The following is a 14,564-nucleotide window of genomic DNA, read 5'->3' as shown; positions in this document are numbered from 1 at the left end:
ACGGGCCCAGCCGCTCCGCGGCATGTGGGATCTTCCCGGACCGGGGCACGAACCTGTGTCCCCTGCATCGGCAGGCGGACTCTCAACCGCTGCGCCACCAGGGAAGCCCTAGGTTAGCATTTTTAAAGGGTGGCTGCCCCTTTTCATAGTTCTTTTATTTTTAAAAACTTTTAAAAAGTCTATTCAGATCCTTCATGCATTTTATTTATTTTATTTTATTAATTGATTAATTAATTTGGCTGCGCCACATATCTTAGTTCCCCCGCCAGTGGAAGCGCGGAGTCTTAACCACTGGACCACCGGGGATGTCCCCCATATTCCTTTTAAATGGAGCTAAGTTTATGAGAGATTTTACACTTTTCCTTAACCAGTTCAGCAAGTTTGGGGCAACTGTCTTTCACACAATATGTATGTAAGGTTTACTTCTGACGTGTTGAAAAAAATGAGACCTGTAAGAACTGATTATGGGAGGCCACTGCGGGTGGGATTGGCCGCCATTCTCGGCCACCACCCTGCATGACTCCCATAGGTTTTGCCGTAAGCAGTGCCCTGCAGTGGCTCACAGCACCTGCTCCCCAGCCCTCGTGGCTCCAGAGCCCACCATACAGCCCCTGCAATAGCTGTGCCTCCATCACCACACAAGGGAACCCCACAGTGTTTCACGGGGAGTCCAGATCAGCCCCTGCAGCCAGGACAGACCATCAGGGAGCTGGTCATGGAGGAAGACTGCACCGTTACGGATTCTCACGCCCGGGTGCTCCCCGGTGCTGCTACCATATTTGCTTTATGTCTGTGTGGGAGATTGTTTTCTGAGCCATTTGAAATATAAAATTCGGCAAGATGTTATTAAAACTAAGGGCATTTCTCCTTCATAACTAGATACGGTTAACACACCTAGCAAACTCGAGCATCATTCCCTAATATCACCCAGTATCTACTCCATATTCCAGTTTCCCTACTTGTCCCCAAAAGATCTTTTACAGCTAGGTGGTGGTTTGCTTGCTTGCGTGCTTGCTTGCTTGAACCAGGATCTAATCAAAGATAACATTCGGTTTTTATATCTCTTGGGTAATTGAAAACAGCAGTTCTCCCAGTGTGGCCCTGGGACCAGTAGCATCAGCATAACCTGACAACTTGTTAGAAATGCACTTAAAAAAAAAAAAAAAAAACCTATTTCAACCTATTGAAATGCACATTTTCAGACATCACCCCAAACCTACTAAATCAGAAACTGATTCAATCTGAGTTTTAACAACCCACCACACTCTCCAAATGACTCTAAAGTTTGAGAACCATTTGTCTTTTCATCTTGTTTGTGGTTTCCTTTGCTGTGCAAAAGCTTTTAAGTCTCATTAGGTCCCATTTGTTTATTCTTGTTTTTACTTCCATTTCCCTAGGAGCTGGGTCAAAAAGGATCTTGCTGTGATTTATGTCATGGAGTGTTCTGCCTATGTTTTTCTCCAAGAGGTTGATAGTGCCTGGCCTTACATTTAGGTCTTTAATCCATTTTGAGTTTATTTTTGTGTATGGTGTTAGGGAGTGTTCTAATTTCATTCTTTTCATATAGCTGTCCAGTTTTCCCAGCACCACTTATTGAAGAGGCTGTCTTTTCTCCACTGTATATTCTTGCCTCCTTTATCAAAGATAAGGTGACCATATGTACATGGGTTTATCTCTGGGCTTTCTATCCTGTTCCATTGATCTATAGTTCTGTTTTTGTGCCAGTACCATACTGTCTTGACTACTGTAGCTTTTAGTATAGTCTGAAGTCAGGGACCCTCCCTCTTCTTTATGACTTTCTGTTTTGGAAAAGACCAGGCCGGTTGTCTTAGAAGGTGCCACATTCTTTCTGTCCGATTGTTTCCCCGTGGTGATGTGTAACTTGTTCCTCTGTCCCCTGCTTTCCCATTTAGTAGAGGTTAGGTTTTAAGGCTTGATTAGAATTAAATGTTTTGTAAAGACTCTATGATAGGTGATGCTGTGTCCTTCGTAATGGAACACATCAGGAGGCCAGTGTGTGATTGGTCCTAATTAGCGGTGCCAGGTTTGATCACTGCATTAAAATGACAGTAGCCTGTTTATTCCATGGTAGTGGTACTGGGGGTAGGGTCAGGGGGTTGCAGTAATCTGTAGGGTGATTCTTTGGTATTGTGCAAGTATCCAAATGCTCATCAACCTTTGATCTAATGGTTTTATTCTACAGCTGTTGGGTGTAATGTTATATTTGTGTCCTGTCAAGCTTGTGTTCACATCTTCTGTCTCCCTTCTCATTATCTTGTTGGTGTGCTTTATCGTTTACTGAGAGAGATGAGTTAAGTTTTGCTCTGTATATTTTGAAACCATGTTATTAGATGCATAAATGCTTAGTGTTACATCTTGTTAAATTGATTTTTATCATTTTTTTAATGTCTCTCTATCTCTTGTCTGATATTAATATAGCCCCTCCAACTTTTAGTTGGTGTTTGCGTCGTGTATCTTTTTTTATTTCCCACCTACATGTGTCCTTATGCTTAAATTGTGTCTCTTGTAAATGACATGTAGTTTTTGTTTTTTTTGGTTTTTTGCGGTACGCGGGCCTCTCACCGTGGTGGCCTCTCCCGTTGCGGAGCACAGGCTCCGGACGCGCAGGCTCAGCGGCCATGGCTTACGGGCCCAGCCGCTCCGCAGCATGTGGGATCTTCCCGGACCGGAGCACGAACCCGTGTCCCCTGCATCGGCAGGCGGACTCTCAACCACTGCGCCACCAGGGAAGCCCAGCGTGTAGTTTTTTTAATCAAGTCTGACAATATTTCTCTTTTAATAGGATGGTTTATTCAATTTTCATTTAATGAATTACTGATATGGTTGAGCTCTTTATTATGTGTCTTTTTGTTTGTTCCAATCTGATCTTTGATTCTCTTTTCCTCCCTTTTCCTGAATCCTTTTGGATGACTTAAGTATTCTCCTCTTCCATTTTCTTCTCCATTAGATTTTTAGCAACACATTTTTATTTTTTAACTGATACCTTTTGACGTGCTCAAATATGTTATTGGAACAGAAGTGGGGACAGAGGGCTCAGAGTGTCTCCTGGGTGGGGCTATGGCCCTGGTGTGAGTGGCATTTCCAGTGGGGTCCAGGGTCTGACCCGTTGCCTAATGGGCTTGGAAAGCAGATCTTGTTGGCCCTTCCCACACCCCTGGGACTCGAGTGCCACTTATGCCCCCAGATTGTCCCTCCTTGAACGCACAGAGCCAAAACTCCAGCTGATTCATTCTCAGTGAACATGGCACTCCGGCAGCGAGCTCGGGCAGCCCTCCTCTCATTGTCACCAGGCTCATCGGAAGCTCGTCCTGGTCCGAAGGGTGGTGGGTGAACTTGGGCCCTGGGGAGCTGGTTAGAAGGTCTGAATGGGCACGGAGTGGTCTCCAGCTCTGGTGCCAGTTCAGCGAGACCCCACAGCCTTTAGGGCAGACTGGACATTCAGGTCAACCGGACAAAAGACCCCTGGCCAGTGCCTGGGTGGTCGCTGCCAGGATCTGCCTCAGAATCTCGCCCCAACCCTTAAGACTTCCAGCCCCTCTGTTCTGCTGCCCCGCAGGGGATTCGCCCACCTCTGGCCTTAGTTTGGCTGCCAGGAGGCCAATCCAGCATCCCTCATTTCTACAGTTTTTCTGTAGAAAAAGCTACGTCATGCCCTCCTTTCCCTTGCACTCCTGGGGCACTACCTTAGCAGCAGCGTGTGTGCTGCGGGGAGGGTGTGGAGATCAGGCAGAGAGACGGTTGAGGAGTTGCAGTTAAAACACTGAAAAAAGGCAGTGCAGGCTTCCACACCCCTTCCACACCCCTTCCGTGGTTGGTGGTGGTCAACAGCAGACTGACTCCTCTGACCACATTGGCTGTATGTGAATGGGGGTTCTTGAGACACATGAGCGTGACTTTCTCTTCCGTTCATTACCAGCTTGAGGTTCCACAGCTGGTGGAGGCCAGATCCTGGACTGAACCAAGTCTGCCCAAGTGCCTCAGTCTCCCCATCTGCAAAACGGGCTGGTTTAGTACCTCCCTCCAGGGGGTGATGGGAGAATCAAACCCTCTTAGTGTTTCCCACTTGAGGCTAATAGTAAGCTCCTGAGGAACTCCTGTTGTCACCATTGTCCCCCTCCTGGGGTCTGCGGGTCTACTTTATGATGAAAGTAGTGTAGCTGCTAGGGCGTCTACACTGAGATCCACTCCTGGGTGGGAACCCAGTCAAGGGTAGTCTTCAGCTGCCGGTGGTGCCCTCCCTGAAGTGAGGGTTCAGGAGGTGGATCCTGGAGCCCCTGGCTGGGAGGAGACAGCCTGAAAGCTGCTCTGGGTGCCCCACCCCTGGGAGGGAGCTTAACTAGAGGGGATTCTGCTCTAGCCTTGGGGGTGGCAATCTGTCTGTTTGCCTGACCTTGGCCTCCCCATCAGAGTGGGAAGCTTGGGCTGCAGAGCTTTGATCTCACAGTGTGAGGTCAGTCCCCAGGGCTGGCTGAGACGGGTGATAACCTCTAATAGTTTGGTGACCTGGTGCTCCCAGGTTTGCCCTTGGCCCTGTTGTGGGCAAGCTGAGGCCTCGTATCTGAGTCAAGGTTGCTTTTGTTCCGAAGGCAAGGCTGAGGCACCCGCCCCTCTGTGTGGACCCCGAAATCCCTCTTATTCCCATCCTCACCCCTCGACTGGCACCCGGGCGACCCTCTGCTGAAAAGTCTCCTATGAGCCATTGATGAGCGCCAACCGCCTGCAGAGCGAGGCCTGGCTTCAGGACGGGAGCTGGGGACAGCCTGCATGGCTGCTAATCTCTACTGCCACCATCTTTGCTTGATGAGAGCTGCTGAGCCACAGTGGTGTGTAGTGCATCCTGGCCCAGGTAACCCCATCCCCTCCCTGTGCACCTGGGCCGTTGGCACCAACAAGTTAGCTCCTTAACCTGAATCGTCTGCTACCTGGGGAGAGACGCAGCGAGACCCTGACCGGGCCTATCACTGTTCCTGGGCTGTTGGCTGGCTGGGAGGGGGGATGAGGGCTTTGACTCCCCACACCCCCAGGCCCCTCAAGCCTGCTCAGCCTCGCCAGGCGGCAGGCTGGCCTCTCCCCGGCCCTGGGCTTAGTTTGTGTCCATCGCTCCCCCCCATACCTTCCCGGCAGTGGGTTCCACGTGTGCCCACTGGTGCCTGGCAGCACGGGAAGCTGGGATGTGCCCGCCCGAGCTATTTTTACCCAGCTCTGTCCCCATGGAGCTGTTCTTTGGCTCCACATTACTGCCTGGGGAGCAGAGCCATTGCCAGGGCTGGGGGTGGATAGCCAGAGCCTGGGAGCCTCACGGACTCCCTCGCCCAGGCAGCATCTCATCCCAACACTTAATAAAGGCTATAATTAATGCACAGAGAGACCTTCCAAGACAGTGGGCAGAAGACAGCCCTGGCGGGGAGAAAAGAGGCACCTGGCCTGTTTGGAGGGCCGGCTTTGCACCATGGGGTGTCTGGCTTCCAGAAGCTGCACCCAGCCTGCCTTCACACCGTGTGCCACCGGGGTCAGAGGGATAGGATCCCGGGGGCTGGAGAGAGACCACTAGGCCAGCATGCACCCCTGGCTGTCTTTTCTCAATACAACGAAGATAATAATAGCTCAGGTTTGAGCACTTTCTGCTTAGAATATGTAGCAACTCGTTTAATGCTAATAGTTAACCCCATTCCCTAGATGGGGAAACTGAGGCACTGAAGTTCAGTAAACCTAAGCGCGCAGAGCTGGTAGCGCAGTGCAGGTGGACTGACCAGGATTTGAGCCGGTCAGTCCGCCTGCAGAGCTTTTGCTTCTAACGCCACCCCGCCCCCCGCTCTTTGCCGTGTTTCCAAGCATCCGTGAGGTGTGAGGCATTATTATTCTCCAGGGCAATCTTGCCAGGTAGGTATCTCCATCCCTGTTTTTAGATGAGGCTCAGAAATCCAACAGCTGGGGCACAGCCAGCCAGCGACCGAGCGGGGACCAGCGCCCAGGCCTCAGGCTTCCCGCGCTGGGCTCTCGCCAGCTGACCCTCAGCGGCGCAGTTCGGGCCCCATTGCTGATCACCTGCCCTGTGCTCCCTGTGATGCTCACCGTGGGGTTCAGATGCGGACGTCCTCACGTTTACCCCTTTAGGGGCTTCCCTCTCCCCGGGAATGTGGAAATGGGGTCACCTGGAGTCAGCTGCCAGGAAAATGGGCCAGGTGGGGTAGGGGGAGGACCAAAGGAAGCGGTCGAGTCTGGGCCGTGCCGCACCCCCTCCGAGGGTGTGGCCAGTGGGGCGTTGTTGGCCCCTCCGAGGCCTGGAAGGGCCCCACGGGTTCTGATGCTTGGCCTTCGCACCAGCCATTGAATTCAGCTCGTGCCAACTTGCTACAGAGGAGGACGTGACTTTGGGGCCTGCTGGCGGGTGAGGGCTGCTCCTGAGACAGGAGAAGGAGGCCCCACGGGCAGGCTTGTGCCTCCAGGCTCCCACTTCCAGCCCTGGCCGGCGGCATCCAGCCCCAGCCAGAGACGGGGTGGGGGGCTGGAGAACCTGCCCTGCCGGAGCGGCTGGCTGGGGCATGTTTGCCCAGCCTTGGGCCTCAGAACTCTCCAGAAACCCTCTTGAGGATGACCTGCCTCCTGGCCTCCTGTCTGTCCAGGATCTCACCGGTTGACTAGCCAGGGACCCATAGGCTGCAGGGGCAGCTCGGCTTCTGCAACACGCAGTCCCTAAGGAGGCTGGATCAGGATTTAATGCTTCCACAGCTGCCAGCTCTTTGGTACCTGTGAAAATTGTCACGTGTGGTCCTTAGAGTGACCTCTGAGGTAGGGGTGACTGTCCCCATTCTGTAGGTAAGGAGTCAGGAGCTCAGAGGTCACGTGCCCAAGGTCACACTGCTTGTGAGTGGCCGGGCCAGCCAGGACTAAACACCCAGTCTGCCAGGCTGCAGAGCAGCACTGCCACCCAGCCCCACTCACAGGGGTGTCCTGGGGCCCCTCCAGGTGACCTGGAGCCACGCCCATGTGGCCCTGGCGGCACAGGGAGCTCCATGTGCAGGACTGGCTCTGGGTCCTGAGGAACAGAGCCCTGGGGACATGGGTCACCCACAGATGTTGCCTGGAGCTACCTGCTGAGGACACTGTCCCTTCCCTAAAGGCCCCCCAAAAAATCAGGCACCCCCTTTTCTGTGAAATCCCATTACCCACTCCTCTGATCCTGCCACCCCTCCAGAGCAGGCCTAGGATCCGGGACCACCAGGCGTCCTCTGACGCCCGAGGAGCTCGCTGCTGCGGAGGGAGGTCTGGATGTGGACCAGGGGGCCTGGGGCGGGCTGGCAGCTCTCGGGGTTCTCGGCCTAGAAGCACCCACGAGCAGGAGGTGCCCCGTGGAGCGATGTCCTCCTCCTCCCCCCACCTTCCCCCAGCTCCGTCCCGGGGCTGCCGCAGCCCAGTGTCCTGCTGTCCGGAATCGGCCTGGGGTTTGTCTGGGAACTCTGGAATCCTGGAGCGACAGGAGAATCTGCCTCGCCACGCCCAGGCCAGGCAGATTACTCTTTAGCTCTTGCACGTTCCCCAGAGTTCTTCCTCTTCACGGCAGCACATGTGACACGGGGGCTCCGTGGGGGCCCTGACCAGCCCAGGGCCCTGACTGGAGGGTAACCGGGCCTCAGGAAGCCCCTGCTGTCAGGTGCAGCATCCTCCCAGGCCTTCTGGAAACCCCGTGAGGACGGTACTTTTATTATGGATGAGTTCTTCCTCTTCCTCTGTAACTTTATCTAAAAAATATAAAAGAAACTGGCTCAGAAGGGTTTCTGTTGTGACTTTGGTTCTCCCAGCCAGGGAATGATGGCTCCAGGTGGAGTGAGAGGTTGCCTTCCAGCACCTTCCATCAGCCATCCCTGCTTGCCTCCCTTCCTGAGCTGTCTGGGATCAGAGCAGGCTGTCCCCCAACCTCAGCAGCGCTGCCTCCCCACCCCACCCCATGCTACACTCAGCCCTTCCCTGGCGGGCCAGGGAGAGTGGAAGCTGGGCTGGGACCCAGGCCCCCAGGAAGGAGCACGGGTGACAGGGCCACTTTTGTCCAGGAAAAAAGCGAAAGTGGTACCATCCCAGACTAACCAAGGTATACAGTTAGTTACTTTTCTTATAGCTGTCTTTATATTATTTAAATTGGTGGGGGGAACTACAGATCTTAGTGGGATGTAACCCTGTTGTATCGATAAGTGGAAAATGCATTTAATACACCTAACCTACCAAACATAACTTCGCCTAGAATACCTTAAACAGAATTACCCAGCACAAAGCCTATTTTTAAATTAAGTGTTGAACAGCTCACGTAATTGATTGAACGCTGCACCAAAAGTGAAAAACAATGGTTGTAAGCACATCAGTGGTTCACCCTCGTGATCGGGTGGCGACGGGGAGCTGCGGCCGCCCAGCATCAGGAGAGCGTCAGACCACACATCGCTAGCCGGGGAAAAGAGCAAAATTCCAACTTTGAAGTACAGTTTCTACTGAACGCCTATCACTTTCACTCCATTGTAAAGTCAAAAAATCGTAGGTCGAGGGCTTCCCTGGTGGCGCAGTGGCTGAGAGTCCGCCTGCCGATGCAGGGGACGCGGGTTCGTGCACCCGGTCCGGGAAGATCCCACATGCCGCGGAGCGGCTGGGCCCGTGAGCCATGGCCGCTGAGCCTGCTCCCCTTCCCCAAAAAAAAAAAAAAAAAAAAAAATCGTAGGTCGAGCCATTGTAAGTTGGAGGACCGTCTGCACTAGAAATGGTTTTGAAGTTGTAGTTAAAATTTCCACTTGCCTTGGGCAACCAGTTGTGGCTTGAATGAAGAGATGTGGACGTAGGGAGAGCAGCCGTTTTTTAAGAGAAAAGGCTGGCATGTCGAGAGCGTGTGTGCATACGTGTGTAGCAGAGGGGGGGTGTCGGGGTGAGTGAGGGGCTGGGACTTGGCGCGTCGGGAGCCTGGCTCCAGGTCTCAGGTCCCTCTGTAGCCGGGAAGTTCCAGGCAGTCCCCTCCCTCTCCGAGTCTCATCTTCCCTGAGTGTCAGATGGAGAAGATGAATCCTTCATCCTGCCCTGTACACTCCCCGGAGCTCTCCCAGGGCTGCTGTGAGAGCTGAACGGTGTGTGTGGGAGACAGGATGCTTTGTCAAGTGTGAAGGGCCGGGCAGGTGTGGACTCTGCTTAGTCAGAGGGTAAAAATATGCCCAGGAGGTGTTGGTCTAGTTGGGAGGGAGGGACCCCTGTGGGGTGTCTGACCCCTCCTGCTGCCCCTGCTGTGGCTGAGATAGGCCACTCGAGACCACTCTTTCCACCCTGGGCAGGGCCTTGGGCCAGGTGTCAGGAGTTATGGGTATGTCGCTGTGGGACCTCAGGTGAGGGGGTTGGTCCCCACCTGTGTACCATGGGTTGGGTGTTGGGACAGAGTGCCTGGCAGAAATGCGGCCTCCGTATCTCAGTGTCCAGTGAGGCAGACGTGAGTTGGCCAGAAGCCAAGCCAGATGCTTAATCACAGGTGCTGGGCTCCACTTGGCCCCCTGCCTGCCTTCTGGGGGCAGGGTGGGTGGCAGCCTCTTGCGGACCCCTGCTGACGCGGTTCCAGGGGGAAAGCATGGGCGTTGGTGACTCACAGGCCAGTCCCAGCCCTGCCACTGACTCCCACGTGGCCCCAAGCAAGTCACTTCACCTCCCTACACAGAGGGGGAAGGAGACCCACCTCTCAGGGCTGTGAAAAGGAGAAGAAACACCCACTTGCAAAGTGACCAAGCCCTCTTGTGAGCCACAGAGCAGGGACTCTCAGCCAGTGCTGCCTTTGCCCTGCCGTGTGTCTGGGAGGGTGAAAAGCTACAGGTGGAGGAACAGAGCACACGCCTTGCTTCTCCACGAGCCCCAGCTCTCCATGGAGGGCCTCTCTCCGGGTGACCACCCACTAGCCCGGACATTCCCTGCTGGGGGCAGGAAGGGGGCGGCACGTGGAAGTCGCAGCATTAGGCGGAGTGCCTGGGCTTCACAGTTAGTAATGTGTTCCTGTGATGTGTCTCTCCTCATGGTCACCATGGGGTTTGAAAATCCGCGAAGCGTGGGTTGCGTCAGTGATAAATGGAACCAAGCCAGCGGTGGCCAGAGGCAGGTGGGACCCTCTGCCTACCGGCCAGTGGACTTCTGGCAAGTAACTCTGAGCCTTGACTTCCTCGTTAGTAAAATAGGGATGGGAATCCCTGTCCTGAAGGGTCATGAAGCCCAAATAGGGTAATATATTAACTCTTAGCTCGGTCTCCAGAACTCGGTGGTGGTTCTGTAAATGTTGGTTTCCCTTTCTTTTCTACTGGGACAGCTTCGGGCTTGCAGACAAGAGCTCGCTTAGGACACAAGATTTGATAAGGTTGGGAGCTGTGTGGGATTGATTAGTGCCATGTAGGTGCAAAGGGCCGCGTGGACACTAGGGGGGAGTTTAATTACACAGCCTCTCGGCCTCCACAGTCAGAGGCTCCTGGCTGCCTGCTGCCGGCTTTATTGGTCCATCTGGTGCTCAGCCCGAGTCATGGCACAGGCAGGAGCCAAGCTCATTAATCGCCGTCTGTTCTTAGCGCTGGCGTGTGTCTTGGTGGGGACAGACCCCCTGGACAGCTGCACACGTCTGGGCGGGCACAGCCAAGCCGCTCGCTGACCACCTTCCTTGGATGTCCCTGATCCTGTTCTTGTCTGAGATGCCCCGAGGCTTTTCGCAGCCCTTGTTACTGTTACTCTTCTTGTGGTCCTGGGGCTGGAGGACGCACCTTTAACGGGGACCCTGCCAGCCCTAGCTAAGGAGCACGCTGAAGAACCTGGGGAATAGTTGACATCTCCGGTGGGAGCAGGTGGAGGCTGTCACCTCCAAGGTTCCCACCTCCTCAGGGGCAAAGCAGCCCCGAGAAATGGTTTGTAGAGATATGCCCCTCTCTCGGACTAGGTAAACTCTGAATAAAGCCAGAGCTCTTCTCCTGTAAGATGGTTTTAGCAAAAGGTTTGGGCAAATCTTTATGGTGCGCTGACATTGCCGGGCAGGGTGCTAGGCACCGAGGACCAGTCCAAAGCTCAGACTTGAAAGACCTAGAATTCTTGCTCCCCAGCTTGGCTGTGACAGGGCCGGGGCAGATCTGTGGCCTAGACTTATCCACTGAGGTCCTGCTGTGACACAGCGATCCCTCTGTAAGATTCCATCGCCATTCTCAACTTACAGAACTGAGGTTCAGAGATGCTATTTGACATGCCCAGAACCGTGGGGGGCAGACCCCTTGGTGGGCAGTCCCGTATCATGCCGCATCAAGCTCTGCTAGGCCAGAGTCATTGTCATTGTCATTAGAAAGGGGCTGTGCCTTTCTAATCACCAAGAAGCTTTCTCGAGGTCACTTGGCTTCCTGTGCAGACTTTGTGTTGGGGACCCTGCCAAGCAGCCCAGGTGCCCTGGATGGTGCAGCTGGCCTGGCTGTGGCCCTTCTCCATGGAAGGCTGTCCCGGAGCTTCCCACCCCTCACTGGCCTTGCACGAGAGGTCCCCGAGGTGAATCATCTGCTAGGGTCTCACACCCGAGGTTTCAGTGTCTGGGCTTCCCGGCACCGCAGTCCCCGCCGTCCCCGCCGTCCCCGGCCCTGCTGGCGTCCTTGCGGTCTGAGGAGCGGTGCTGCGCCTCGGGGAGCCAGGCTCACTCGCGCTGCCCCCCTCTGTCTTCCCCAGGGCAGCGAGGTGCCAGACCCCACCTTTGCTGATGGCGAGCTCCTCCCCAGGGAGTCCGGCTTCTTTCCTGTGGATGAGGACGAGGCCATGACGCTGGCCCCGCCCGAGGGCCCCCAGGAGTCGGACATGGACGGCCCCACGGAGAACAGCCGGAGCCTGGAGGGGCCGGTCGGGATTCCCGCCGAGGAGAAGGAGGCAGGGCTCGGGGGCCTGTTCCTTCCAGAGGACAAGTGAGTTAAAACTGCCTGGAGCTCCACTTGTCGGGAGAAGGTGATGGTCACGGCCGGAGATTTGGAGAGGGAGGAGAGGGCTTCCGGTATCAATCTTACCGTATGAAATTGTTGATTTTTAATCATGTTCGACCTTCAAGAAAAAGGCAAGTTCATATGTTTCAGCCTAGTATATTTCCTCAGTGCAGGGGTTCGCAAACCCAAGCGTCTCTGGGAATCCCACTGTCGAGGAGGGGCCCTTTGGAGCTGTTCATCCGTGTTGCTTCCCGGGGGCGGTCCCTCCGCTGCACTGGCGGCCAGCCAGGCCAAGGACAGCTGGTCATATGGCTGATCACCTGCCACCTGATGGTTGCCGTTGTTGTCTGGGGCCAGTCACCAGGAGGCCACCAGCGGGCGGGTGCCGAGAGGTTTAGTGAAATTTACAGGAGAAAGCAGCCAGGAATGTGACTAATTCAACCCAAGGTGCTAAGGAGCCCAAGGACAGATAAATAAGTGAATAAATAAAATAAGGTGGAGATGCCCAGAGCCTTGATCTTCAGCCCCTATCGTTAACGCTGTGATTCTTAGATGGAAACCAGGGTTCCTCAGGGGCACAGTTTGAAAATCCCTGTTTCCCATTCTTTGAGTGCACAGGCTTATCAGCAGGTGGGAGAGATCCCAGTTTACGAGTAAGGATACACAGAAGCTGCTGCACAGAGACTCGAGGGAGGATATGTTTTGGCAGGTGATGAGTTAGTTGTACTTCTTCGTTCTTAGGTTTTAGACAGGGTTCAGCCAGCCACTGACTCTGTCCCAGGCCACACTGGGTCACCCGTGAGAGGCCTGGGGTCTCTGACCTGTGTTCTGTGACCTTAGGCTTCTTTGGACTAGAAATCCGCTCTGTGGATTACGAGAAGCATCCTGCCTACTGGCTCGTTGTTGTTTTTTTGTTTTCGTTTTTGTTTTGTTTTGTTTTGTTTTTGCGGTACGCGGGCCTCTCACTGCTGCGGCCTCTCCCGTTGCAGAGCACAGGCTCCGGACGCGCAGGCTCAGCGGCCATGGCTCACGGGCCCAGCCGCTCCACAGCATGCGGGATCTTCCCGGACCGGGGCACGAACCCGTGTCCCCTGCATCGGCAGGCGGACTCTCAACCACTGCGCCACCAGGGAAGCCCCATTTAAATATTTTTATTTCCTGCTTTACCTTCTTCTGTGTAGACCCTTTACATGCTTAGACTTGTTATGTCTAAAATTTTATATCTAACTTTTAGTTTAATTTTTAAAACTTCAAAATAATTTTTTTAAGTTTAGTTTTTAGTTTTAATTTTTAGAACGTTTTTCAATCAAAAAAAACTTTCGCTTTTAATTTTCCCACATTACTGCCAGTGTTTTTTACAAACCTATCCACAGTGATTTGAGAGTCCATAATTTATGTGACCGTTTCATTTACTGACATATAGTATAATTTAACAGCTAGTTCAGTGTAGCTGTCCATACACCATTAAGTTGTAAGGAATGTTTGGCTGCTCTAGGGCAGCGTCGGTTTGAACATCTCTCGTGCAGAAACCTTTTCTGTGGTGAGGTGTTTCCCTTAGGATAAGGTCCCTGGAGTGTGCTTACCAGGCCAAGAAGTACAGGCTTCATCAGGCTCCTGCTATCTTGGCGCCCATGGACCTCCTGGAAGGTGTGGCCAGTTTGGGCCCCGCAGGCTCTGGTGGCGCCTCGTTCACAGCCGACCCTTGTCTTACACTCAGGTCCCTGGGCCACACTCCGTCCGTGACCACGTCAGACCTCTCCACACACTCCACCACCTCACTCATCAGCAACGAGGAGCAGTTCGAAGATTACGGGGAGGCGGATGACGTGGACTGTGCCCCCAGCAGCCCCTGCCCCGACGACGAGACCAGGACCAACGTCTACTCGGACCTGGGGTCGTCGGTGTCCTCCAGGTGGCCCCTTGGTCTGGAGTGGCATTCGGGGTCCAGGGAAAGTGGCAGAACCAGTCCAGCCCCATCCTAGCGGGGGTTCAGCTGGCGGAGTCCTGAGCTAACTGGCCTCTTCTCCTGTACTGGGCGGGAGCGGGGGTTGGGCGGGAGCGGGGGAGGCGGGGGGGGGTTCTGCCTTTGCACCCTGATTGGGGGTCTGGAATTCCTCCTTCCGTCTGTCTTGGGGAAGAAACACAACCAACCTGGAAGGCCGAAGGCTCCAAGTGGCATATTGGTACCGTTCCGCGCAGCTGAGTCATTACTCTGACCTTAGCTCTCAGTTGCCTTCTCTGTGAAATGGGTGCAACTCATTGGCTTCCTCTCTTTGAGAGCGCTGGAGGAGGGAGATCTGTTGCTGTACTTCCACTCCCCACCCCCCACCCCCAAACACACACACACAAGGCTCACAGGTCTTGGAGAATCTAGTAGTAAGCTCGGCAGGACGGGGCAGGGCACCAGACTGGACAGCAGTTTGGAAGGTGATTTCTTTCCCTCTCATGACCCAGCGCGGGGCAGACGCCTAGGAAGATGCGGCACGCATACAACAGCGAATTGCTGGATGTTTACTGCTCTCAGTGCTGCAAGAAAATCAACCTGCTCAATGATTTGGAAGCCCGGCTGAAAAACCTGAAGGCCAACAGGTGAGGCCCCTGGGCTCAGCA

At 54.3% G+C, this 14,564-nt stretch overlaps 1 protein-coding gene across 5 annotated transcripts in view; it reads left to right on the top strand.

Moving 5' to 3' along the window:
- The window catches only part of RAB11FIP4 (RAB11 family interacting protein 4), a 76,598-nt gene that overhangs the window by 51,976 nt on the left and 10,058 nt on the right, over positions 1-14,564 (top strand). For all 5 annotated transcript variants that reach the window (XM_024736802.1, XM_024736818.1, XM_024736810.1 and 2 more), the window contains exons 2-4: positions 11,710-11,939; positions 13,672-13,866; positions 14,409-14,543. In XM_024736802.1, coding sequence (XP_024592570.1) covers positions 11,797-11,939; positions 13,672-13,866; positions 14,409-14,543 — 473 coding nt within the window. In that variant the 5' untranslated portion in view covers positions 11,710-11,796. The remainder of the gene's footprint in view (positions 1-11,709; positions 11,940-13,671; positions 13,867-14,408; positions 14,544-14,564) is intronic.

Source organism: Neophocaena asiaeorientalis, unplaced genomic scaffold (genome assembly GCF_003031525.2).
Source record: "Neophocaena asiaeorientalis asiaeorientalis breed wild unplaced genomic scaffold, Neophocaena_asiaeorientalis_V1.1 scaffold129, whole genome shotgun sequence".
In the NCBI taxonomy this organism is placed as follows: Eukaryota; Metazoa; Chordata; class Mammalia; order Artiodactyla; family Phocoenidae; genus Neophocaena; species Neophocaena asiaeorientalis.
The sequence above is the reverse complement of the archived record's forward strand: the minus strand, read 5'-3'. Positions and strand labels throughout refer to the sequence as shown.